The sequence below is a fragment of the Manis pentadactyla genome, chromosome 9, assembly GCF_030020395.1.
Source record: "Manis pentadactyla isolate mManPen7 chromosome 9, mManPen7.hap1, whole genome shotgun sequence".
Classification (NCBI taxonomy): Eukaryota; Metazoa; Chordata; class Mammalia; order Pholidota; family Manidae; genus Manis; species Manis pentadactyla.
In genome coordinates this window covers 36,118,863-36,145,540 of record NC_080027.1, presented here as the reverse complement: position 1 = coordinate 36,145,540, position 26,678 = coordinate 36,118,863, and the positions used below count along the sequence as shown (strand labels likewise).

General features: G+C 35.1%; 1 protein-coding gene across 10 annotated transcripts in view; it reads right to left on the bottom strand.

The window, feature by feature from the left end:
* NARS2 (asparaginyl-tRNA synthetase 2, mitochondrial) overlaps window positions 1-26,678 on the bottom strand; it is a 192,888-nt gene that overhangs the window by 118,938 nt on the left and 47,272 nt on the right. For all 10 annotated transcript variants that reach the window (XR_008999198.1, XR_008999196.1, XR_008999197.1 and 7 more), the window contains one exon: window positions 19,546-19,640. Coding sequence is in view for 3 of the 10 variants with exons in the window: in XM_057507194.1 (XP_057363177.1) it covers window positions 19,546-19,640 (95 nt within the window). In the remaining 7 variants the exon portion in view is untranslated. The remainder of the gene's footprint in view (window positions 1-19,545; window positions 19,641-26,678) is intronic.

Below are 26,678 nucleotides of genomic sequence, written 5' to 3'. Positions count from 1 at the left end.
TACACAAAGGTTTATAAATTTGTCAAAATTTATCAAACTGTACCCTTAAAATGGGTGCATTTTTATTTTACATATAGTGAAACAAATTGAGAAGCAACAATACTAAAAAGAGCTTATTCATATATTGATTACTGGTTCTTAATTACTTAAGTTATAATCTTGACCCAACTGTTGTATAAAGGGTAAAGTGTCAGGCTCTTGGAACCACAAAAGAGGCACAGCAATGACCTACTTCGAAGAGTAAAAGAATCCAGAACACAGTGATACCTCACTGTCAACATAACCTACAACAGTTCTTAGGGCAGATTATGACCTAATCGGTTCCCAGAGTTTATTTCTGATTTGGTCTTCAAATTCTGACAGGTATCTGAGTCTGTGCCCCAATCCCTTCCTTCATTCCAGGGCCTGGTTTAGTTTGTGAGTCGGGAATCCTGGCAGACCACATGTCCCAATCTTCTGCTCTGGGTACACTCCAGTTGTTACTGTTGTAAAACAATTTGATTACTAGCCAGCTAGTCTTCCCAGTTACATCACCTTGGCTTCCTTAGCTAGTCCTTTTTACTTCCCTGGCTTCTCTAGGTCCCAGTATCATCACTGCCATCATCATAGCACTCACCATTTCATGTCAGTCTCTGACAAACACTGGGCTTTACACAGTATCTGATTCTTACCACAGCTCTGCTCTGCAAGGTGGCCATTGTAATTTTAGAGTCTGGAAGCAGAGGCTCAGACATTAAGCTTAAAAACTAGTATATAAAGAGGCTATAATTCCGATTTAAGTTTCTCTATGTATTTCCATCAGTTAACAGGACCATTCACATGGACAAATTTAGTACTTTTTGGCAGAGATAACATTATCTTGGTAGCTACTTAACTCTGTAACATCATTAGTAACCCTCCATATGTCAATCAATGGGGCTGTCCCATATTTTTAACACCCTCTTTGGTGTCCCACAGTTACACACCATTTGGGTGAACACTAAAACTATTGCTGAATAAATGAGTATCCATAGTTACTTTTAGGTAGAAGAAAACAAGCTAGGAAAAAAAGGCAAAATGACATAAATTCTCTGTTCTCAGCCCAACCTAAATTCTGCAAATATGCAACAAAAATATTTTTTCCCCTTCTCTTAAAAAAGTTACTAAAGCCACCAGAGCAAAATAGAATTTGGACAAGATTATACAATAATTAAAAGTAACAGTATCAGCCTAGTTCTTTACAGCTTCAATTACTGTTCATATTGGCCAAATTACTAAGTATTAATTTGATGTCTCACTATAGTGACCTGCATTTGCTTTCAGACTATGCCAATAGGCACTGCATCTAATGCAAAGTAAGTTCCATTTTTAAAATTACTCAAAGGATAGACTGGGAATTAACACACACACACACACACACACACACACACACACACACACACACAAAACTTGGTTATTTCAGAAACATTCAATCCTTCAGATATTTTGTCTACTTAGACCTCAGTGAGGTAGATAATAACAGGCTTATTTTCCCGTACACTTGAAATGGAGAAAAGGCAGGTTAGTAATCTCTCATAAAGTAATGCAATACTAGAAATAGGTAGAGATCCTGATGTTTAGACTTCCAATGCAGTATGCAGATACTACAGAGTTAGCACAATAGACAGTCACTAAATCATCATGTAAATAATGCATAAACTATCAATTAAAGAAAATTAATACCACTCAAGCTAGTAAAAATGAAGTTCAAATAGAGAATTAAGCACAGCTATTTATATTCACTCCTTCCTGACATAATTGTAAAATAATGATAAAAAAGTTAGAAGGAAGAAACATGAAGGGCACCTTCAGTGGACAAGAGACCTCAACAGATCTTTGGAGGACAGCAAACATGGAGATTCACTGAGAGTTTGCCCATGGAACTATCAACCCTCTCCCACCTCTCTCCAGAATGGCTGGAAGCCAGATGTTCCCACCAACCAGAGAACCAAGGGTCTTTCTCTAAATCGTGGTCCTCAGCATCACCACCACCTGGGAGGTTTGTTATGACTGCTAGGCCTGTTCCTGTTGTTTCGGATTCAGGAGTATTTGCCAGGGGCTTGGAGGGGAGGGGAATGGGAAGTAACTAATAAAAGGTAAGGCATTTCTTTTTGAAGTGATAAAAATATAAAATTAGATGGTAGTGATTGTTGCACAACTTCATGAATATAGTAAAAACTACTGAATTGTATATTTTTAAAGGGTGAATTGTATAGTATGTGTTATATCTCAATAAAGTAGTTCTTAAAAGATCATTTCCTCATCTGCTGACAGGGCTCCCACAGAAGCCCCCCAAAAAGCATTTGAACAACTATCACATCATGTCCCCCTGCCTTCCTTATGCTAAATACACTCAGTTTCTTCAATGGTCTCGTTATGCCAGTAGGTCCAGATCCCTTTTATCCTGGGTGCTATCCTAAGTTAGAAAGGATACAAAGTTACAACCTTTCATAATAAAGTTCAATAAAGGATACTAAGTATTTGGAAGTGGGTAAAGGAAGAGGAAAGAGAAGCTAGGTAAGTTTTCTAGCTTGGATGATTTGACTAAATGTAATTTGTTCAAGGATAATGCATCAAACATATGACACAAAAGTACTAAAAGACATTACATAGCCAAATATAGATGACATTTACTTGGGTAACTAACAGATTATACACCATAAAATGCTCCATGATAATGGGAAGAAAAAGTTGTATTAACAGGATTTCTGCTGTTCTAAGGGGAAAAAAAAAAGCAATGAATCCAAACCAAATGTAACAGCAAGTGGCCATTAAATATAAATGACATTTTAAAATGCACTCTCATGTAATCATTCTACTAATAAGGTCACCTCTAAATTCTATTCAATGTAGACAAGGTGAAATTCCTTGCCATGTGCTCTTCTTGCCCTCAGGATAATCTTTTTGATAACAGCTAGCACATTTTAATTTTTTATTTAATGCCTATCTTGCTCATTACAGTGTATGGGGTCATGAAGGTTGAGGCCTTATCTGTCTTGTTCATCTCTGTATTCCAGCACCTACCTAGTGTTTGGCAAACCGCTGGCTCTCAACAAATGTTCAATCAAATTGAGATTGATTTTTGAGCCCTGGATCAGGCAAGTGGTAGTAATAGATAATAAGAAGATAAAGAAGAACAGGTTACAGCTTGAGGAACTCACAGGCTAATGGGAAGTTAAGCATATAAGCAGATAATTTCAGTATTTTTTAATAAATAGAATTGATGGAAACCGATTTACAACAGATAAATTTAAGTCTTTATTCTGCAGTAAGTAATAGAGTTATGAAATTAAACATGAATTCAAAAACCCAAAGTTCAAAAGCTCAGAGTATAAACTATAGAGGAAAAAAAATCAGTGATTGCAGTGTAACAAACAGATAAAGAAAAAAGCAATATGAACAAACAGAAGAAGGGCATGTGAACAAGACATGGTGGGGTAGGATATGGGGATTCTGGGTAAGATTATTTTTAAACTGGGTTTAGACTGATGGGCAGGGGTTAGCTAGACAAAGGCATGGAGAAAGGGCATTCTAGGGAGAAAAACAACATATACAAAAGGAAACAGGATGGTGTAATTACAGTATTATAAACAGTTTAGGATAGCTGAAGCAAAGGGAACTGGAAGCAGTAACTTAAAGGATGAAAAGGAAGAATGTGGAAGGACAGCCAAACAGCAGCTTTGACAAACTGGAAGGATGGCAGTGTCATTTCCCAAGATGGATGGGGAAAGCAGAAGAAGAAAACAGATTTAGAGTGTAAGATGACAGAATTTGTTTTGAACATGTTGAGACAGTTACAAAACAGCCAATTAGAGAAGACAATTGGCACTTTAGTTTCAGGTGGGGAACTAAGGAGAGATTCCATGTTAAAGATATGGATTTCATTGCATCATTCTTTGATCATCACCTCACCGTCATTCAGGGTTTTACTCTAGTACTTCCACACCAACAATTCTTCATTAAGACCTTCAGCTCTCTAAGTCCAACCCTTCTTCCATCATCACCCTCCACTTGTATTTCCTTACTTCTTTTTTTACTGAAGTACAGATTCCTTGACTGATCATTACAACCATCTGTATCTAAATACTTCCATCAAACTCACTTGGCAATGAAATACCCTAGTTAATGCAAATATTTGCTTTCTCAGGACTGCACTCAAGCAAACTAAATATTTCTACTAAAAATAAAACCCTCTGAACTTGATGCTCAGTTTGCCTGAAATGAGCTATTTATACCAAATGACATTGGTAAGGTGATAATGAAGTTCCTGAGTCATTTATACCACTAGTATGTTAATTCTTATTTCTATCTAAAAAGGCTTAATTTTTAATATAAGTAATATACTAAAAGAAGAAATCTTTGTGTTTTATCTCTATCATCAAGAGAACAGCATAAAGAACCATCAACATTCACACACTCTCAGGACAATATGGTAGTTAAAGATCTCCAAATCTCATGATGATATCATGTCTACGAAATAGAATTAAAGGAGTGTGTAACATATACTTAATTCCTGTTGTGGGTTCAACTCACAGAAACAGTAGAGGAAAATTTTAGAAGAATGAGACTTTGTGCTTTACAAAGTCAATTTAATGATATTAAGTATCTACTATTTTGAGATGAAAATATTTAGAATATTTACAATCTACATATATAGACATATATATACATGGAAAGAATTACAAACTGGCTAAATATTGAAAAAAAGAGGAACTTTGTTCTCTTTAGGACATGAAATAGGTAATTACTGTAAGAAAATAGACAAAGAAAAAGAATTTCTATTAAGAGTAAAACAGGGAAGGCATCAAGGAGGAAGTCATATTTCAGTTGAGCCTTTAGGGAATGAGCAGCTATGGAAATAGCAGTCTAACGCTATAGGGAGGAGCATTAGCACACAGAGGTGCATAAAAATGCATGGCATGACTAAAAAAGCCATAACCAAAAGATTTTAAAAATCAAATGACTATAAATTAACAAAGTTCAGATAAGCATCTAAGTATCAAGTGGATGAAGAATGAGAAAGTCATTTATGAGGGAAGGCAGTTCCGTACTCAATTATCAAGGGTACGTCAGTTTAATTAGAGTTCACATGCTGATATTCTTACCATAGCCACTTAACAGGATGAGCACATCCTGAGTATGAATGCTTCATGGCTTCTGAGCTCAACATCTGGAACGATGAGCTAATCCAAGGGAATGAGCTTAGTACTGCTCATAGCAATCACAAAACAATCAAACTGGAATGAAATAAACTCAAAGCCCAAACTGATTCTCCCTCTCCCCCAAACAGAAATAGCTAATTTTTTCTTACTATAATAGTAATAAACACTAGTTTTTCAAAGCTGAAAAAAAGACAGGTATAAGGAAGAAAATAAAAATTAGTAGAAATAGTCATGGTTTACAAGTTGAATATTGGCATAAACTTTCCAGGATTGTTCCTATGCATACTGACACATAACACTGTAAAAAACTGGAATCACATTCTACTTTCTGTTTCATTACCACTTGTTTTCTTTTACTATATTGAAAAGCTCTACCATCAATTTTAATGGCTGCACAGTAATTCATTATTCAGGTGAATCGTAATTAATCTAACCTTCAGTGTATTGCCAGGGTCCATTACTCCCAGTTTTAATTCTTGAGTTTCTTTACTGAGCAGATTTAACTATTTCTCAAAATTAATATTCATGACTTCTGTATTTTCTTAGAGGTTGTATTAGTTTCCTAAGATGGCCATAGAAAAATCACCAAACTGGAAGGCTTAAAAGAACAGAAATTTATTCTCTCACAGCTGTGGAGGTGAGAAGTCTGCAATCACAGTGCTGGCAGAGCCCTGCTCCTGAAGTTTCCAGGGAAGAATCCTTCCCGGCCTCTTTCTAGGTACTGGTGGCTCCAGCAATTCTTAGCATTCCTCTGCATTGCTCCATTCTCTGTTCCACTGTCACACTGCCTTCTTCCCTCTGTGCCTCTTTCTTCTGTGCTTCTGTATTCAAACCTCTTCTCTTTTTTAAATAAAGATACTAGTAATTGGATTTAGGGTACCCTAATCTAGTATTTTGATTACATCTGCAAAGACCTTATTTCCAAGTAAGGTTGCATTTCCAGTGCTTGTCTTTCTGAATGACACAATTCAAGCCACTACAGAGGTCATCCAAGAGATGCCGAAATTTATACTTTCTCTAACAGGAAAAAACCTAGTGAATCATTTCATGAATCTAAGATACATATGGTGTTTTAGTGATCATATTTCTCCTGCATATTGAAACATTTTGCTCTTTTATCATCCTAGAAATTACTTCATCAGTACTCAATTACTCCTAATTAAGCCAAAAGAGTAAAATATGGTGAAAACAGAAGAATGATATCTAAGATGCACAGGGAAGATGCATGGTGATATAAATCATCACAATTACATCCTTTTCAATTTTCTTATTGTAGTACACAAATATTATGTCACCTTTCATGAAGGTGTAAGAAAAGCCTGGACCTACACAATAGTGTAGTCTTTTTTGTAGTTTCCAGAGAACTTGGTTGAGAACTATGATCTTTTACTTTTCAGTTGTAATGAAAAAGACAAAAATAAATGACAAAGATGCTTCATTAATATTACAAACCAGGAAATGAGTGCACAGAGAAATAATCTTGTCTTTAACGATCATGGTAAAATTGACTGTACAAGTGAAATCTTCAGCTAACGATACCCTAAATGAATTTTCACAAACTCAACAACTGATAAGTGAATAATACATTTTAAAAGCAAAAAGGAAATATGGTATTTTCATCCAGTTAGTCATTCCACAGTAAGGACTTCATCATGCAGTAATTTGCAACAAGAACTTGGACAATACCATTCTGCTAAAAGGTTATGTGACAATATTCTTTCATAATTTATACTTGTGCACTATAGTTTAATAAGTGGACAAATGCTGAAGGCAGATGTATATAAAGTGTATTTAGAAGGAAAAATATCATGTATAAATGAAGAAGTCCATTGATTTGATGTTAACTGGTGTTTATAAATCTAAAAAATGTCTTTAATTATGGAGCAAAAAAAGAAGGGTACTCTTTAACACAATTATGAGCTGTCAAAGTTCTGTATTACTTTTTGATGATGTGCATGCAAGAACCAAAAGTAATAATAAGCTAGACCCCATTAAAGATCTATTTGAAATCTGGAATCTGTATTTAAAGTATAGAAACAGAAACAACCCAAATTCCAGGTTCACAATCAGCGTTGAATGAACAGCTACATTCAAAGGGCTATGCCTAGGAAAAGTGAAAATAAAATTTTGGGTTTCCCACCATCATCAGGACAATGAAAAGATAGCTTACAGAATGGAAAAAAACATTTGCAAATCATATAACTGATAAAGGACTTGTATCCAGAATATATAAAGAACTCTTACAATTAACTAATAAAAAGACAACTCAACAAAATAAAAAGATGAACCAAGAATTTAAATAGACAGTTCTACAGAGAAGATACCCAAACGGCCAAAAGGCACATGAAAAGATGCTCAACATCATTAGTCACTGGGGAATCCAAGTCAAAACCATAATGAGATGCCATTGTATATGCACTAAAATTTCACACACAAAAAAGACATATAATACTAAGTGTTGACAAGGATGTGAAAAATTTGGAACCTTTATACATTACTGGTGGGATGGTAAAATGGTGCAGTCACTGTGAAAAACAGCCTAACAGTTGCTACAAAGTTAAATATCCCATTTAACCCATCAATTTCACTCCTAATTATCTACTCAAGAGAAATGAAAACATGTTCACACAAATACTTGTACTCATATGTTCACAGTAACATTAGTCAAAATAGCCAAAAAACAGAAACAACCCAAATGTCCATTATCTGCTGAAGGGATAAGCAAATGTATATAATGGAATGTTATTTGGCAATAAAAAGGAATGAAACATTGATACATGTAATAACATGGATGGACATTGAAAATATTAAGCAAAATTAAATAAATCAGTCACAAAATTTAATATATTGTGTGATTGTACTTATATAGAGTATCTAGAATGAGCAAATCCAGAGAGACATAAAGCAGACTGATCAGTGGTTGCCTATGGAAGGAGGGAGAATGAGGAGAGACTGCTGATGGAGAGAGAGAGTGTATTTTGGAGAGACAAAAGTATTCTTACATTATGGTAAAGTTTGAACAACTGTGAAAATATACTAAAACCCATTGAATTACATACTTTAAATTAGTGAATTTTATGGTAAGTAAAGTATTTCTCAATAAAGCAGCTAAAATTTGGGTTTGCAAAGCTTAAATTCTTTTTACATTTCTAATATAGTTGGCTTTCATTATCTGTTTTTTCTTCTGCAAATTATTTGTAAGATGGCTTTAACATATTTATCAAAAATAAGATTCATTACCCCAAGATGGCAAAATGTGATGACTATTTTCTTCTATACTGAGGGTTAATCAATCTTCTTAACAGACATTTAGGTTGCTAGTAATTTTTCACTAGAATAAATAAAGGTGCTTTCAACATTTTTGTTTACACATCATTACAGAGTTTTCAGATCATTTCATTAATAAAAATTCCTAGCAATAAAATCCTAGGTGAAAAGAGTATTCCTCTTGAGAGGTCATACCAGCTATAATTCCAACAGCAATGTTCAAGTGAGAGTATCAGTTTTATCCTGAAGTATGCTTGTCTTCAAAGCTTAGTAAAAAAATTTGTAAGGAAAAGAACACCTGTAACAAAACAAAAGAAGGAAAAACAAAACCCACAAAAAACCCTAATGATAATGAAAAATTATTTCACATACATGAGGCTGAGCCACCTTCTAGTTCTGGCTTCAGCTGACAAGAAATGGAAAATTTATTACATGACATTTCTTACTGCAGGTTTTGCAATTTTGAAATTTTTTAGTTCATTCAGAATGAATATCCACTTATAAATTATATTTATAGCAGAATGTAATGAAAACATTGTTTTCTCTTGTTTAAAAACATTTCATAGTTCTGTCCACTAACAGGGCTTAGAAACAATAATCATCCAATAGCATCAAGATACCCAGTGACTAAATCTTTCCTAAATATCATTTTCCAATAAAAGGAACCAGAATTCCTTGGAAAAATGGCTGATTCTAGGGCTGGGGTATGGAAAATAAAAAATAAGCCTGGGATAACTGCCAAAACTTGGAAGCAACCAAGATGTCCTTCAGTCAGTGACTGGATAAACAAACTGTGGTATATCTATATAATGGAGTATTACTCAGTGCTAAAAAGAAACAAGTTATCAAGCCATGAACAGAAATGGGGTAAAGTTAAGTGCATATAACTACATGAAAGAAGCCAATCTGAAAATGCTACATACTCTATGATGCCAACTATGTGACATTCTGGAAAAGGCAAAACTTTGGGGACAGGAAAAAGATCAGTGGTTGCTAGGGGTTAGGAGGGAAGGAGGGGTGAACAACAGGAGCACAGAGGATTTCTAGTGCAGCTCAACTATTCTGTACAATACTATAATGGTGGATATATGTCAGTATATGTTTGTCCAAACTTACAGAATGTATAACACGAAAGTGAACCCTAATGTAAACTATGGACTTTGAGTGATAATGCATCAGTGTAGCTCCATCAATCAAAAAAAGATATATATAAATAAAATAATAATAGAATAGAATAGAATAGAATAGAATAGAATAGAATAGAATAGAATAGAATAGAATAGAATAGAATAAAATAAATCTGGGGTATTTCATGGTACCAGAGAATAAGGAAACACAAGTCTCAAATAACAAAAGACAGGCAGCATGTATATCAAAGGGATACAAGAGTTAATCTGAAAGTTACCAATAGTTAAAACAGTTTGAGCAATAAATAACACAGAATTGAAGTATAAACCAAACTATTAAATACAAATGAATCCATCCTGATATAAAATATAAACAAACAAACAAATAAATAAAGAAGGGTGATGAAATCTTTCAAACAAAAGAATTCTGAGTACTCCTTCCAGGAGGTGGGACTAAATTCCATCTCCTACTTCCCAACCCCTCATTGCCACCTCTAGGATGGGTGGACTAGACTTTGTGATTCACTGTCAAAAAACAGAGAAAGGAAAAAATAATACATTTTCAGTGGAAAAACTTGTCAAACTTGTCAATTATTTGATTATTTGAATTAGCAAATGATATCTTTCTGTCTCAAAGATAAATCCAAGTAATGAACTTACTATCACTCTACGGATATCATGTGCCTCCTGACATGATGAGAAGCACACATTGTCCCTGCAGCATTCCTTCCAAAAAATCCATATAACTTCAGTCTAATCATGAGAAAAACATAAGACAAATCCAGATTGGGATACATTCCACAACTCATGATAAACATGGGAAAACTGAGAAACTATTACAGACTGTAAGAGACTGGGGAAAGATGACAACTAAATGTAATATTGAACCCTGAAATGGATCCTGGAAAAAGAAAGAAGGCATTGATGGGAAACTGGTCAAATCCAATGAAGTCTGGACTTTAGTTAAAATAAATGTACTAACATTGGGTTAATAGTTAATAGTTTTGCCAAATGTACCATGGTACTGTACAATGTTAACAATGGGAAAAATTGGCGAAAAGTATACAAAAAGTCTGCACTATCTTTGCAACTTTTCTATATTTAAAAATTATTCAAAAATAGAAAGTTATTTAACAACAATAACAACAAAGTTAAACTTTAAAATGGAGCCATAAACTAACTAAACCAACATAGATATCCTTTTGGAAAGTGTTAATCTTCTAAACTTAACTAACATTTATGATGTTTTAGAAGTCTGTTAAATAAAGTTAAAGAAAAAACAAACCTGGGGGGAGAACTAACGATTTCTTATTGATGATTAAATCATGTACTAATCTGAAGCATGATGGATTGCACATTAAAAAGCCTAGAATTATGGATATTAAACTAGGAACATTTGACTGACATTATTAAAAATACTGCATAACATTAAAAAATACAAAGCCTCATATTCTGCCAATTTAATCTTCTGTCAAGTTTCACTGTACACTGTGTTCTGTGGTTCACTGCACTTTACTGGAAAGAGGAAACGTATTTACTCCACTAGTGGTATTATAGCAGAGAAACAAATTTTTGGTAAATTTTACACCTTTCACACATTATGACACTTTTAAGGAGAAGACACCTTGACTCTAACTGTGTAGATAAAAGAAATGAATATTGAAAAGCTGTGGAGAAAGGTTATCCAAAATTTGGAAATACAGCCAAAAAAGCAGCAAAAGTATCCTTTCAACATAATATGGGGACACACCCCCATTCAAAAGTTATTTAATTATACAGGAGAATGTACTTTGCTCCATTATCCTATTTACTATTGAATTAAATATCTCAGATTAAGTAAAGTTACTTGTTAATTTGTAGATTTTTGTCTAGTGGAGTTCCAAATCACTTCTGCCAGGCAGAAAAGAAAATTCCAAAGGTTAGGGTTCACTGGCCCATCAGACATTAGCCAGTTTGTAACTAACCTATCTTACCCTAAAATTCCTTTATTAAATTGCTGATGAATACACAGCTCCTCAAATGCTTTTTGATGTAGTCTTATTATTTTACTTGTTCCCTCAGTAATTAATGAATTGAATGAAATCTTTGATACACATTCACTTTATATTTGTCACGTTTTAAGTTTTCTAAAAGATTATAAATTGACAAGCATGCGGAACTTTCCATGATATGCCTGACATGGCCTTTCCCACATACCGCTCTGCAAATCCTATAATCTCACAGGGCTATTATGATGATAGTTTTTCTGCATAGTATTGTGATAATATTGTCAATTATTTGGTTACTGGAATTAGCAAATAATATCTTTCTGTCTCAAAGATAAATCAGACAAGAATTTAAGCAAAATGTATGTTCTTTTCAAGACCATCTTTATTTTACCATTGACTTTCCATCCTGCCAGTACACTATATAGAAAAATAAACACAAACACTATTCTAATTCCCCTGAGTTTTACCACCTGTACATTTTAAAAACAATGAGAAAGAAAGATTCTCTTGTTTTCACTGGAGCTACTTTCTGAAGAGATTTTAAAGACTCAATTTCTACATGAGAAAAAAAAGATACATAAAGGAGACTTCATACATGTTGAGTCAGCATTAAGAAATTACCCACAGAATCACAGAATATAATACCTAGACAGGACTTTAAAGGTCTCCTGTCCAATCCTATTTTAAAGAAAAGGAAAGTTGGGCCAAAAGGAGTATAGTCATTTTCCTGAGATCTGAGAATGCCTAAAATTAATTCAGTCTTTCTAAAAATAAGACTCTCTAATTTTCCACACATCTCTCATGATGGCTCTGTGGGTTAGTTTTCTTTAATTTAAACAATTGAAAAAAATTTTTCTTCCATCTGTTTCATTTACCTCATTTTTAAATGACGTAGGTGAATATGTAGTTCAGTATGACCTGTAACTGTGCTTACTTTCATAAACATGATAAATTATACTTAAATTTTTAATCCATATTTTGAGATTTAAGCAAAAATAAAAGGTTAACAAAAAGAAGAAAGATCACAACTTTTTCACTACAAACAAAAGCCTAGACTAATGTGATTTTTTTTTAAAGGAAGAAGCTTGGATATTACCAAATTGTCAATCTAAATGTACTTTTGGCAAATTCAATAGACTAAACATAAATACTAATTTCAATATTTAGTTTGTAGCACTAGGAAAGAAAGCATTATTTTACTCTCATGAAACTGATTATCAGTGGTCCATTAAGCAAAAGAGAGAAGGGTGGGTAAGTTGGCAGAGTAGGATGGCAAGGCAGAAACAACCTCCCCCACACACCAAGGAAGAACTACAGCAAATACAGCTAACCCTGAAAATGACCTGAAGACTGCAGAGCAGACCACTACATCTGGGGAAGAAGAAAAGACCACACAGAGAAGGGTAAAGTGGCAGAGCTGGAAATGAGCAGGACCCAAGCCCTTCTCCACAGGCAGGAGGAAGAGGAATGAAATGGGAAGGGAACAGGTGCTCAGAACTCCGCACACCTGGCCCTGGAGATCTTGCATTGCATTGGGTTTTGGTGATCAGCAGGGCTGGACACCAGGGAGAGTGGGAGCACTCTGGGAGGCTGAGACTCCAGCTGCTTGTGGAGGAGAGGAATGCTTCACTGATCCTGATGAGATCCAATACACAGGCAGTAGCTTGAAAGATTTGCCAGCAGTGAGAGGGGGGCAGAGGAGTTAGGGTTGGAGGGCGCTCTCTCCACAGGAGAAAGAGCAGGTGGATGACACTTCCCCAGCCCTACCTCAGTCCAACAGGTCAGGCACTGGCAGGAGCCCCAAAGGCTCCATCACATTTGCTGGTGGCTCAGACCCTAGGTACTTACCTGTGCACCCACCTGCTTGGCCCAGCAGCATCAGACTTTGCTGCCTGGCAGGCAGAGGGAAGCTTTTCCAGCTTTCTTGGCCTTGTCTCAGTGCAACTGTGGAGGCACCTGAGGGAGCCATCTCTGAGCTCTCCTTCTTTCTCTTGGGTGTCCCAGACTGGTGCTCAGCCCCTTCACTGCCATGTGATCACGGACCCCTAAACCCTGCCACCATGAGAATTGCGGCTGCTCAACTGTACACCCTGCTGCTGTGTGTGACTCCCCATGAGTAAGAGAAGGACCCACAGCCATGCACCTGCCCCAGAGCTGTGCACCACCTCACCCACCCCATTAGCCCAACAGCACCACCATTGCTCCAGGGAAGTCAGAGGGAAGCCCCCCCACACAATGATGCTAGCAGAAGCACTGCTGATCTGCAAACAGGCTGGCTAAGGAGAATTACCATCCAATACAGACTGAGATAGGCCACTGCCAGCAGAGACAGAAAGGTGACCTGCCCATAGCACACCAACATTAACTGAGGCTCCACTGCACAAGAGAACCAGGTGCTGGAGAATAAAGAGTAGTGAATTTCTGGGCACCACAGGACACCTTCTTCATGAAGCCATTACTCTCCAGGAGGGATAGCAGCTCCATCTAATACAAAGAAAGAAACACAGAAACCCTGACAAAATGAGGAGGCAGAGGAATATGTTTGAAACAAAACAACAGAACAAGCCTCCAGAAATACGGCTAAGTGAAAGAGATCACCAATCTTCTTGATAAAGATTTCAAAGTAACAGTTATAAATATGCTTACTGATCTGCAGAAAAGTATTGAAGATCTCAGGGAGGACTTCAACAAAGTGAGAGAAGCATTGAAAAGGAGCCACTTAGAGCTGAAGAATATAATACCTGAAATGAAATATACAATAGAGGTAACAAATAATAGATTGCAGCAAGTAGAGGAGACAATCAATGAGATAGAAATTACAGAACAGGGAAACAATGAAGCTGAGGAACAGACAGAAAAAGAATCACTAGGAATGAAAGAATGATTAGAGAGCTGTGTCATAAATCCAAATGAAACAATATTCACATAATAGCAGTATCAGAAAAAGAAGAGAAAGACAAAGGGATAGAAAGCCTCTATGATGAAGTAATTTGTTGAAGACTTCCCCAAACAGAGGAAGAAAACAGGCACCTTGGTCATGGAAGCACAGGGAGCCCCTAACAAAAGGAACCCCAGAAAGGCAACATTAAGACATATAATAATTAAAATGACAAAGTTAAGGATAAGGAGAGGGTACTGAAAGCAGTCAGAGAAAGAAAAAAGATTACTTAAAGGGAACCCCATCAGGCTATCAGCAGACTTCTCAGCAGAAACTTTATAGGCCAGAAGGGACTGGCATGAAATATTTAATGTATTGAAACAGAAGGACCTTCAATTAAGAATCATCTACCCAGCAAGATTATCATTCAAATTTGAAACAGAGATCAAACATTTCCCAGATAAATAGACACTGAAAGAATACATAACAACTAAATCAGCATTACAGGATTTGTTACAGGGACTTCTGTACATGGAAATGTTTTTAAGCCTAAATAGTTTTCACCAGTGAAAATAAACCTACAATGAAGTTGGCAGGCCAATTACTTACCAAACAAGTACGAAATTAAAACAAAAGTAATAATAAAACCAACTATACACAAAATCAGTCAAGGGATACACACAAAAAATGCAGATTATGACATTTAATACATAATGTGTGGAGGCAGAAGAATAGAAAAGAAGTACTTTTAGATTGTGTTTGAAATAGAGCAACCATCAACTTAACTTAGACTGTTACATAGTTAGGAAGTTATCCATGAACCTTATGGTAACCCAAACCCAAAGCCCATAATAGATACATAGAATATTACAAAAGAGAAATCCAATCACAACACTAAAGAAAAACATAAAATAACAAGAGAAGTGTATAAGGAGAAAGAAAGGAATATAGAGGAACTATAAAATGAACTAGAAAAAAAATAAAATGGCAGTAAGTACACACCTATTAATAACTACCTTAAATACAGATGGACTGAATGCACCAAATAAAAGACACAAAGTGGCAGAATGGATTAAAAAAAATAAAACCCATCTATATATTGTTTACAAGAGACTCGGTTCAGAACCAAAGACATACACAGATTAAAAGTGAAGGGATGGAAAAAGATATTTCATGCAAATAATAGGGAGGAAAAAGCAGGAGTATCAGGACTTTTACCAGACAAAACAGATTTCAAAACAAAGTAACAAGAGACACAGAAGGACATTACATAATGATAAAGGGATCAGTCCAGAGAGAGGATATAAACATAAGTATTTATGCACCCAACATAGGAGCACCTAATTACATAAAACAGATACTAACAGAATTAAAGGGGAAAACAGACTGCAACACATTCATTTTAGGACTCTTTAACACATGACCCACATCAATAGACAGATCAACCAGAGAGAACATAACTAAGGAAACAGAGGCACTGTACAACATATTATATCAGATGGTCTTAACAGATACCTACTGAACACTCCACCCAAAAGCAGCAGGATACACATCTTTCTCAAGTGTACACGGAATGTTCTCCAAAACAGATCACATACCAGGCTACAAAAAGAACCTCATAAATTTAAAAGACTGAAATTATATCAAGCAACTTCTCAGACACAATGGTACAAAACTAGGAATAAATTACACAAAACAAAAAAGCTTACAAACACATGGAGGCTAAACAACACGGTTCTAAGTAGTCAGTGGATCAATGAACAAATCAAAACAAACAAATCAATACATGGGGTCAAATGAAAACAAAAATTCAACAGTCCAAAATTTGTGGGACACTGTGAAAGTGGTTCTAAGAAGGAAGTACATAGCAATACAGGCCTCCCCCAAGACACAAGAACAATCCCAAATAAACAGTCTAAGCTCACAATGAAAGAAACTAGAAAAAGAACAAATAAGGCCCAAAGTTAGTATAAGGAGGGAAATAATAAAGATTACAGCAGACATAAAAAGAAAAGAATAAAACAATAGAAAAAAAATCAACAAAATCAAGAGCCTATTCTTTGAGAAGAAAAACAAAATTGACAAACCCCTGTCCAGACTTAGCAAGAAAAAAAGAGCACACACATAAGCAAAATCAGAAACAAAAAAGGAATAGTCACAATGTATACCACAGAAACACAAAGAATTATTAGAGAATTCTATGAAAAATTATAAATTGGACAACCTAGATGAAATGGACAACTTCCTAGAAATGTACAACTTTCCAAGATTCATCAAGGAAGAAACAGAAAATCTTAACAAACTAATTGCCAGTAATCTGAATTTGAATTGAATAATGAAGTTGAATTGGTAATCAAAAAACTCCAAACAAACAAAATGCTGGGTCCAGATGGATTCCCAACTGAATTCTATCAAACATTTAAAGAAAAGCTAATTCCCATCCTCTTAAAAGTATTCCAAAAAGTAGAAGAGGAGGGAATACTTGCAAACCCATTCTATGAGACCAGCATCACTCTAATATCAAAACCAAAAACACTACATAAAAAGAAAATTACAGACCAGTATCCCTGATGTAATAGATGCAAATATCCTCAACAAAATATTACCAAACTGAATTCACTAGTACATCAAAAGCATTATCCATCACAACTATGACCACGTGGGATTTATTCCAGGATGAGGATGGTACAATATTCATAAATCAATCAATATCATCAGCAAAAGGAATAAAAACCACATAACCATATCAAAAGATGCTGAAGGGAGCATTTGAAAAATTCAACATCCATTCATAATCAAGACTCAACAAAAAGGGTATAGAGGGTATGTACCTCAACACGATAAAGGCCATACATGACAAACCCATAGTCAACATCATACCTAATGGCAAAAAGCTCAAAGCTTTTCCTCTATTTTCAGGTACAAGACAAGGATGTCACTCACCACTTTTATTCAACATAGTACTGGAGGTCCTAGTCACAGCAATCAGACAACACAAAGAAATAAAAGGCATCCAGATTGGTAAGGATGAAATTAAACTGTCACTATTTGCATATGACAATGATATAATACATAGAAAACTCTAAAGACTCCACCAAAAAACTATTAGAACTAATAACTGGATTCAACAGGGTTACAGGATACAAAATTAATACACAGAAATCTGTGCATTCCTATATACTAACAACAAACTAGCAGAAAGGGAAATCAGGAAAAAAATTCCATTTACAATTGTATCAAAAAGAATAAAATACCTAGGAATAAACCTAACCAAGAAGGTGAAAGACCTTTATTTTATTAACTGTAAGACACTCATGAGAGAAATGAAAGACACAAATAAATGGACATCTATCCCATGTTCATGGGTAAGAATTAATATTGACAAAATAGCCATCCTGTCCAAAGCAATTTATAGATTCAATGCAATCCTTATCAAAATAACCAATGGCATTTTTCAATGAACTGGGGCAAATCATCCTAAAATTCATACAGAAGCACAAAAGACCCCAAAGAGCCAAAGAAATCCTAAAAAAGAAATAGAGCTGGAGTATTATACTGCCTAACTTTAAGCTATACTGCAAAGTTAAAGTAATCAAAACAGTATGGTACTGGCACAAGTAGAGACCCCTAGATCAATGAAAGAGAATAGAGAGCCCAGATATAAATTCAGGCATATATGGTCCATTAACACATGATAAAGGATTCATGGATATACAACAGAGAAAAGACAGTCTCTTCAACAATGGGTGTTGAGAAAACTGGACAGCTACATTCAAAAGAATGAAACTGGACTACAGACTAAGTCCATACACAAAATTAAACTCGAAATATATTAAAGACCTAAATGTAAGATATGAAACCATAAAACTCTTAGAAGAAAACATAGGCAAAAATCTTTTGAATATAATCATGAGCAATTCTTTCTTGGACACATCTCCTTGGCCAAGGGAAACAAAATAAAAAATGACCAAGTAGGACTATATCAAACTAAAATCTTCGGTACAGAAAAGGACATCATCAGCAGAACAAAAAGGCAACCTACAGAAAGGGAGATTATATCTGTAAATGATTTGTCTGATAAGGGGTTAACATCCAATATATATAAAGAACTCATATGCCTCAACACCAAAAAAAAAAATAACCTGATTAAAAAACTGATGGAGTACCTGAACAGACATTTTTCCAAGGAAATACAGATGGCCAAAAGGCACATGAAAAGATGCTCCACATCGTTAATCATCAGGGAAATGCAAATCAAAACCACAATGAGATACCACCTCACACCAGTCAGAATGGCCACTATCTAGAAGACAAGAAATAATAAGTGTTGGTGAGGATATGGAGAAGAGGGAACCCTCCTAAACTGTTGGTGGGAATGTAAACTAGTGCATTCACTGTGGAAAGCCATACAGAGGTTCCTCAAAAAACTGTAAACGGAAATACCATTTGATCCAGTAATCCTACTTCTAGGAATTTACTCAAAGAAAACAAAATCCCTGATTCGCAAAGATATATGCACCCCTATGCTTATTGCTGCATCATTTGTAATAGCCAAGATATGGAAGCAAGCAGTGGCCATTAATAGATGGAGGAATAAAGATATGGTGCATATACACAGTGGAATATTTTTCAGCCATAAAAAAAAGGAAGAAATCCTGCCATTTCCAACAACATGGATAGACCTAGAGGGTATTAAGCTAAGTGAAATAAGCCAGGTGGAGAAAGACAAATACCATATGATTTCACTTTTTTGTGGAATATAAAAACAAAACAAAATGAACAAAATGACCCACAGACACTGAGAGGTAACTGAAGGTTACCATGAGGGAGAGGCTAGAGTTGAGGAGGGAAATAAAGGGGCACAAAAATTCTCAATCATAACATAAATTTGTGACAGGGATGGTAGTTCAGCATGGAGAATATAGCCAATGAATCTTTAACACCTTACTATGGTGATAGATAGTTACTACACTAGTGGTGGTGAGGATTTAATACTATGGATAACTTGTGAACCACTTTGTTGTATATGTGAAACCAATCTAAGATTGTGTATCAACAATACTTCAATTATAAAAAAAAAAAAAGGAGAAAAGAAACATCTGTACCCTGACATCACTTCTAGGTGAAGTTGTCCTGAGACAGTTAAGAATGCAGGAACATTGAAGAAATTCTCCTCAGGTACTTTTATTTTGCTTGAAGGCTGCAAATGAAAAACAAAAGCCACAAACAACTATTATCTATTTTGCTTTACTTTTAAATTCACACGTGTGCCACAACTACAAGTCATAATGCAATTAAACATATATGAAGGTAGGTTATTCTCATGAAGATAAAGGCAGTTCTCAGTACATATGTATAAGAGAAAATGCCTGCTTGAATAGTGCTAAGGTCAAGGAAGCTTGCTCCATATTTTCAAAACATAAAACAACAAAAGGACAAAGTACTTATGCTACAAAATTTTCCCTAAAAAGTGGTTTTGATTGAGGGACAAGCTAAGGCAATAGATCATGAATTAAAAATTTTAAATGTAAAGGATTATACAATATCTTAATATCTTGACACATGACTGAGATTTAAGTTTTTCAAGAGAATAGTCTCTATTACAACATGTATTGTGATATTAATACTAAATTATTAAAAATAATGCTTTTAGTAAAGATTTTTACAAATGCATTATAAGCTTTTAAATGTATTAATTCATTTAATTTCCACCACAACTCAGAGGTAAAAGCAGGACCCTATCTTTAAAAGATATGATGAATGATTAGATTTAAAGATTTTTATGAATTTAACAATTATTCTACCTGAAGTGGGTAGAAAACAAGCCAGCCAACATTCATAACAGTTAAGCGAAAAGTTTCTTTGGAGGTCAATCACAATTTAAATAATATAATTAAGAAAACTGCTAGATTAAGTTATAACTACTACACTTATTTTTGGAAGGAAGCTAATTTATCTACTCTAGTATTTCAAATTGTGCATTTATTTGAAAATGTTTTAGTGTAATGGTGAAGTTACTGTACAAAGTCAATCTTAAATATGCAATAGAGGATGTGAGACTCCTTTTAAGAGACAGTACCAAACACTGAATTATAGAAACACATGAAATGAAGACATTTTATTTCATTCCATTGGCTGTTCTAAAACTACTGCATATCATGTACAGGTGTGTGTATGAATGAGAAGTCTAGTATAAAAGTTACCAATTGAAATCATTCATTTATTTTGTAATTGCTTATTCCTTTTCAAACTTACTTTGATAGTAGTCCTAAATGCCCTATCATTGCTTCTTAAAAATTCATCTTTGAGTCCCATTGTCACTGAAAGGATAGTTTTCAAGGACTTAAGTACTCAAGACTGAAATATTACACCTGATATATGTTAAGATTTCAAAGTAAAATAAATGTTCTTTGATATTTCTTCACTTTTTACTAAATAATTATTTTTCAAATAAGGCCTAGTATGTTTGTAAGAATATTACAGAGTGGACCCTTGAACAATGCAAGGGTTAGGGGTGTCAACCCCCCATGTAGTTGAAAATCCACATATAACTGAATCTCCAAAAATTTAGTGCTAATGACCTACTATTGAGCCTCCAAAAACTTTACTAATGACTACTAATGATCTATTGAGCCTTACTGATAACATAGTTAACAAATATTTTGTAATATATATTACATATTGAATTCTCAAAATAAAGAAATGTTTGTTCAAATTGTAAATGTCCAAAAAATTTTCCATGTATTGAAAAAAAAATCCACGTATAAATGGACCCACGTGGTTCAAACATAATGTTGTTGAAGTGTCAACTGTACTTTCTCTTTTCCTTCACCTATTTAGACTATAAGTTGTATTGGTGTTTTATCCCAACTTAAGATGATTTCTCTCATTCCCTGTATGTATAAGAAAGTCTAGGCTTTATGACTACATTTTACTCTTTAACTTACTAGCATTTGCACAACATGCAACCGTACCTTCTTACATCTCTTAAATCTAATTTGTTGAAATAGGCACAAACATATGACTACTTTATTATGACTTCCAAAGTCACATGTAAGTATTTACATACTGAAATTCATAGTATTTTAGGGTATTTAGTATATTTAAAAATTTTTTTTAATTTTTAATAAATTTTTTCTCCTTTATATTACTGTTAATGCATTACACTCATTTTTTTTGCATTACACTCATTTTTAAAAACCTGTGTGTACTGTCACAGTACCTGTAAGTTTTATTTCAAGATATTAAAAGGACATTATAAAATATTTGTTTTAAAAAGTAACTGCTCAGAGTGATGCCAGCAAAAATGGTGAAACAGGTAAATCCAAAGGCCTGTTCCTCCAGAGAAAAACTGAAAAAAATGAGTAAAAACTGTCAGAATCAACTGTGGGGAGTCTGGAAAAGAGTCAAAAGTATACAGCAACCAAAGGAATGCTGATTCAAGAAAGAGAAAACTTAGAAATGGTAGCCTCCACCTACCAAGAGTAGAGTGCACATTCTTCTCAAGTCCACATGGAATATGTCTAGGATAGACCATATAGGCTAGGACCTAAAACAGTCTCAATAAATTAAACAAGAATTAAATCATACAAGTTGTCTTCTTTGACCATAATTGAATGAAACTAAAAATGTAAAATATAAAACTTGAGAAAACAGTTTGGTGGTTCCTTGAGAAGATAAAGAATTACTATTCAACCTAACAATTCTATTCCTAAGTAGATACCTAAAATAGTGAAAACCAGGTACTCAAACAAATACTTGTACACTACTCTTCATAACAGCACTACTCACAATAGGCAATGGTGGAAACAATTCAAGTATCAACAGATGAATGGATAAACAAAATGTACAAACTGGCAATGGAATAATATTCAGCTAGAAGATGGAATGAAGTACTTGAATATGCTAAAACTGTATAAACCTTGAAAATACTTAGTATTCTAACTGAAAGAAAGACAAAAGGACACATATTTTATGATCCTGTTTATAGGAATTATCTAGAATAGGCAAATCCAAAAGACTGGTAAGAGCCATAGTCTGTGCGAAAGGGGAAATGGAAAGTGACTAATTAAGGGGCACAGGGTTTTTCTCATGAGGTAATGAAATTGTTTGGGAACTTGATAAGAGGTGGTAGTTGTATAACATTGTAAATATACTAAATACCCTTTAAAATGGTTATTTTTACATTATACGAATTTTACTTCAATTTTTAAAAAAAGCATATATAAACAAGTAATTATTCGGAGCTGACAAGGTCCAAAACTAATACAGGATTGCAAATTTAAGATTCGCAATCTTAAAAACTTTCGTTAAGTGTTGGAGAAAAGAATAAAAATTTATGAATTACACATCCAACTTTGTGACTTTGCTAGTGGGTAAGGATTTCTTGAACAAGATCCCCAAACTTCAAATGATAAACTGAAAAACCGACTAATTTTACATTAAAAGTAAGGATTTCTATTTAATAAAGGAAAGTACAGGCAAAGTTAGCAGAAGAATGACAGATTAAGAATAAAATATTTTCAACATTTAAAATTGACAGGTGATTAATGGACAGAACATATAAGGACCTCCTGCCAAGAAAACAAGAAAGAGAAAACAAGCCACTCCTGAATTGGGCAAGGAATATGAAAAGTAGATTAACAGAGAAGAAAAATTCAAATGGCTGAGACACCTGAAGAAACACTCAAATTTATTATAAATTAGAGAAATGCAAATTAAAGCAATTTTAGAAGAATTCATTACATATGACAAAAGATTACAAAGTTGTCTAATATCAAATGTAGGTGTAGATTCAGGGTATGGTAGGCAGATTTCTAAGATGTGCCCCAAATTTCTCAGCCCCTGGTTTATTCAGTGAACTACTAGGCCAGGTTTTGACATGTGAGGAGATTTGGAGAGCCCAACATAATCACACGAGCCCTTTCAAAAGCAGAAAGTTTTCTACAGCTGGTTGCTGAAGAGGAAGTCAAAGATTTGGAGCACAAGAAGGATTCTACATGCTGTTGCTGGTTTGAAGATAAAGGACACATGGAAAGGTAATTATAACAGTCTCTAGGAGCTGTGAGCAACCTGGCCAGCAGTCAGGAACAAAATGGGAACTTCAGTTCTACAACCACGAAGAACTGAATTCAGGTGATAGCAGGAATGAGTTTGGAAGAGAACCTGAACTCCAGATGAGAATGCAGGTGGCTGACTGTTGTCAGTCTTGTGAGACCCTGAGTCAAATCAAACCATACCATCCTGTACTACTGACCTAAACATTGGTGAGCTAATAAAAGGGTGTCATTTTAAACCACTAAGTTTGTGGTAATTTGTTACAAAGTGATTGAAAACTAATTCATAGGGAAAGAGAAGCCCTCAGGTAATGCCAGTACACTGTCAACTGGTACTACTATTCTGGAGAACTTAGTGAAATTAAGAATGAATAAATCTTATAACCTAGGAATTCCACACTTAGATATATATTCTAGAGAAATTTTCATAGTAATCCATGAGAGAATATGTTTAAGACTATTGCAATGTTTCTTTTTTTGGGTATAACTGAATTGGAAACAACCTAAGGGTCCATTACTAGGAGAATGGTGTGGAGAAAATGAAACTTTCTGACCAGGATTCCCACCTGGCCTTAGTACCCACTGTGTACATCATAAGAGCATGTTTGCATATTTATGGGAAGTTTACTGACAACAGAGCCTCTGGTCAAAGGATTGCAAGTGCAGGGTTAGGGGAGGAGAGGAGAACCCATTCTCTCCTCGTTTCTGTTCCTGGTATGTAACTGGTCATATGCCTGCCAGTCACCGGAACCTGCCCACAGAGTTCTGCCTGCTGCACTAGTGTGACCCAGAGCAAGCAGAGAGAGCCAACCAGCCCCGGTTTGAGGGAGGAGAGACAGTCATGAGAATAAAGCTTTTCATTCCCAACCTCTTGCCCTTATCTTCCTTTGGTCTCACTGAATTCATAGCAAACTTGCCCTGGGCGGGGAACCCTTTCCTCCCAGAGCTACAAATGGGTAACTAAAATGTAGCAGAAAAAGTATTCATTGAATACTTTGAAACAATGAGAAGCAACAAATAAATGTACCTACAGCAACATGGATAGTATTTCCACCAGTTAAATGGAAAGAAGTAGAACACAGAGCAAAATACACAATACATTATAATCAACATAAATTAAAAATACATACATACAGAAGATCAGTCATATTTTTATGAGGTTATATACATAATAAAAGATTCATCAAAGACATTAAAGTAAGTGCCTCCAAGAGGGAGAAGAATAAAGAATAGGAATGGGGTTGGATAAAAGGAAAAAAACAAGAAGATAGCTATGCCAAATTGTTTTGTCAACTTGGCATTACTGCTCTCATCTAAACTGAGGGCTGTTTCCAGAGTTCCTTTTCCTGCATAGTTCTAGGTTACAGTTGGCTACCTAATGTAGTAAGGAACATGCACAAGATTTGAGAGGAGAAAATGAAGTTGAAGTCATTCTTCTTAGAAGATTGTGGCAGTCTAACACAGTGACACACACATTGAGGTGCTTGGTAATGTCTAATTCCCTACAACTGACCAACAGTAGCTCTATGGCAACCACCAAGTGCTTAACTGCATCTACTAGAGAGTGGACTATATCGCACAACTATATTAATGGCTCCCATTTTCACATCTTTTTAATTCAACACCCCTTGGCATATCACATACCAACTCTGAGCTTGGTCATGTTAACTTGTTTTGACCAGTGGTGCAGTAACAAAATTGACAAAAATAGTTGAAAAAGTGCTTGCACATTTCCACATTCTTTCTTGGCCCTATGCTACCAAGGATTAGCATGATTGGGGAATTAAAGAGACATATGGAGAAGACATGGGATCTCAAGAGATCATCCTAGACTGGCCAAGATCCCAGCCAATTCATCAGCTGACCAAGCCCAGCCAGATCAGAACCACCCAATGACCTACAGAATGATGGGAAAGAATAAATGGTTTTGTAACAGTGATGCAAAGACCAATAACAAGAGTGTGTGCTGTGAATGGCCATTATGTTTAACTTAACTCTAAATTCCTGAGGTCAAAAAAATATACATTCAGATGTAAGTAATTCTACCAAAACAACCATAGCCAATACACACTAAACACTTACAACATGCCATGTACTGTGCTAAGGAGTTTACAAACAATCCAATGAAGTAAGTACTATTCTCTCCATTTACAGAGGAGGAAACTGAGACACACAGGTTAATAACCTAACTTGCCTAATGTGACATGGGAACCAAGGTGGTCTGGTTCAAGAATGTCTATCCTTAACTACAACATGATACTGTCACACAAAATTTTCAGGATTCACAAGAAATAACTAACAATGGTTGATTCTGGAAAATGAAACCAGGTCACTGGGGCAAAAAGATGGGATGGAGTCCTTCTGTACTTATAAATTGGTACCTTTTGAGCTATGAGCTACATTACCTATTCAAAAAATAAATTTTAAATAACATAAAAAAAAATAAGTGGGACTCTGAGGCGCTGTCCACAAGTACTCAAAGTAAACAGTACACTGGTCTTATTCCCTGCACATTCTTTGTCACATAAAGACACTAACGATTTTATCTTTTGTCCTATAGTGGCATGGATTCCTTAGGTGATAAGCACCAGTGGGAAAATCAAAAAGCCAAGCACAAAATATGGAACAGAGTAAAATACTAGAAAGAATACAAGTGGTTAGCATAGTCTAACACTGCAGTACTTACAGTGAAAACAGAGTTGGGGCAGACCAAGAGAAGACCAAACGATACTGTGTTCTCTGAGCAAGGATGAAGCTTTTCCATCTTGGTATGCTAAGTGCCTAGCATGGTGCCAAAAACAAGTAATTGTTCCAAAAACTCTTGTTGAACAAGAGTGATGCCAAGCATGAGCAGAGGGGGTCGGAGAACAGAAGCAACTAAATCTGATGAAGCAAGGAAAGCACAAAAAGCTTATGTACACAGCTATAAAAGCTTTAGCAAAGTGTCATGGCTTTGCTGATCCAAAAGATACCTGGAGTGCACCTTTAGTGTTAATGTGTGTTTTCAAACATAGGTACTGATAAGCAGGCAGTATTACAGAATGAAATTTTTTAAAATTAAAATATCACTGATATACAATCTCATATTGGTTTCAATCACAGTGGTTCAACAGTTTACCCACATTATCAAATCCTCACCTCCTCTAGTGTGGTTACTATCATCAACGTAGAATGATGTTACA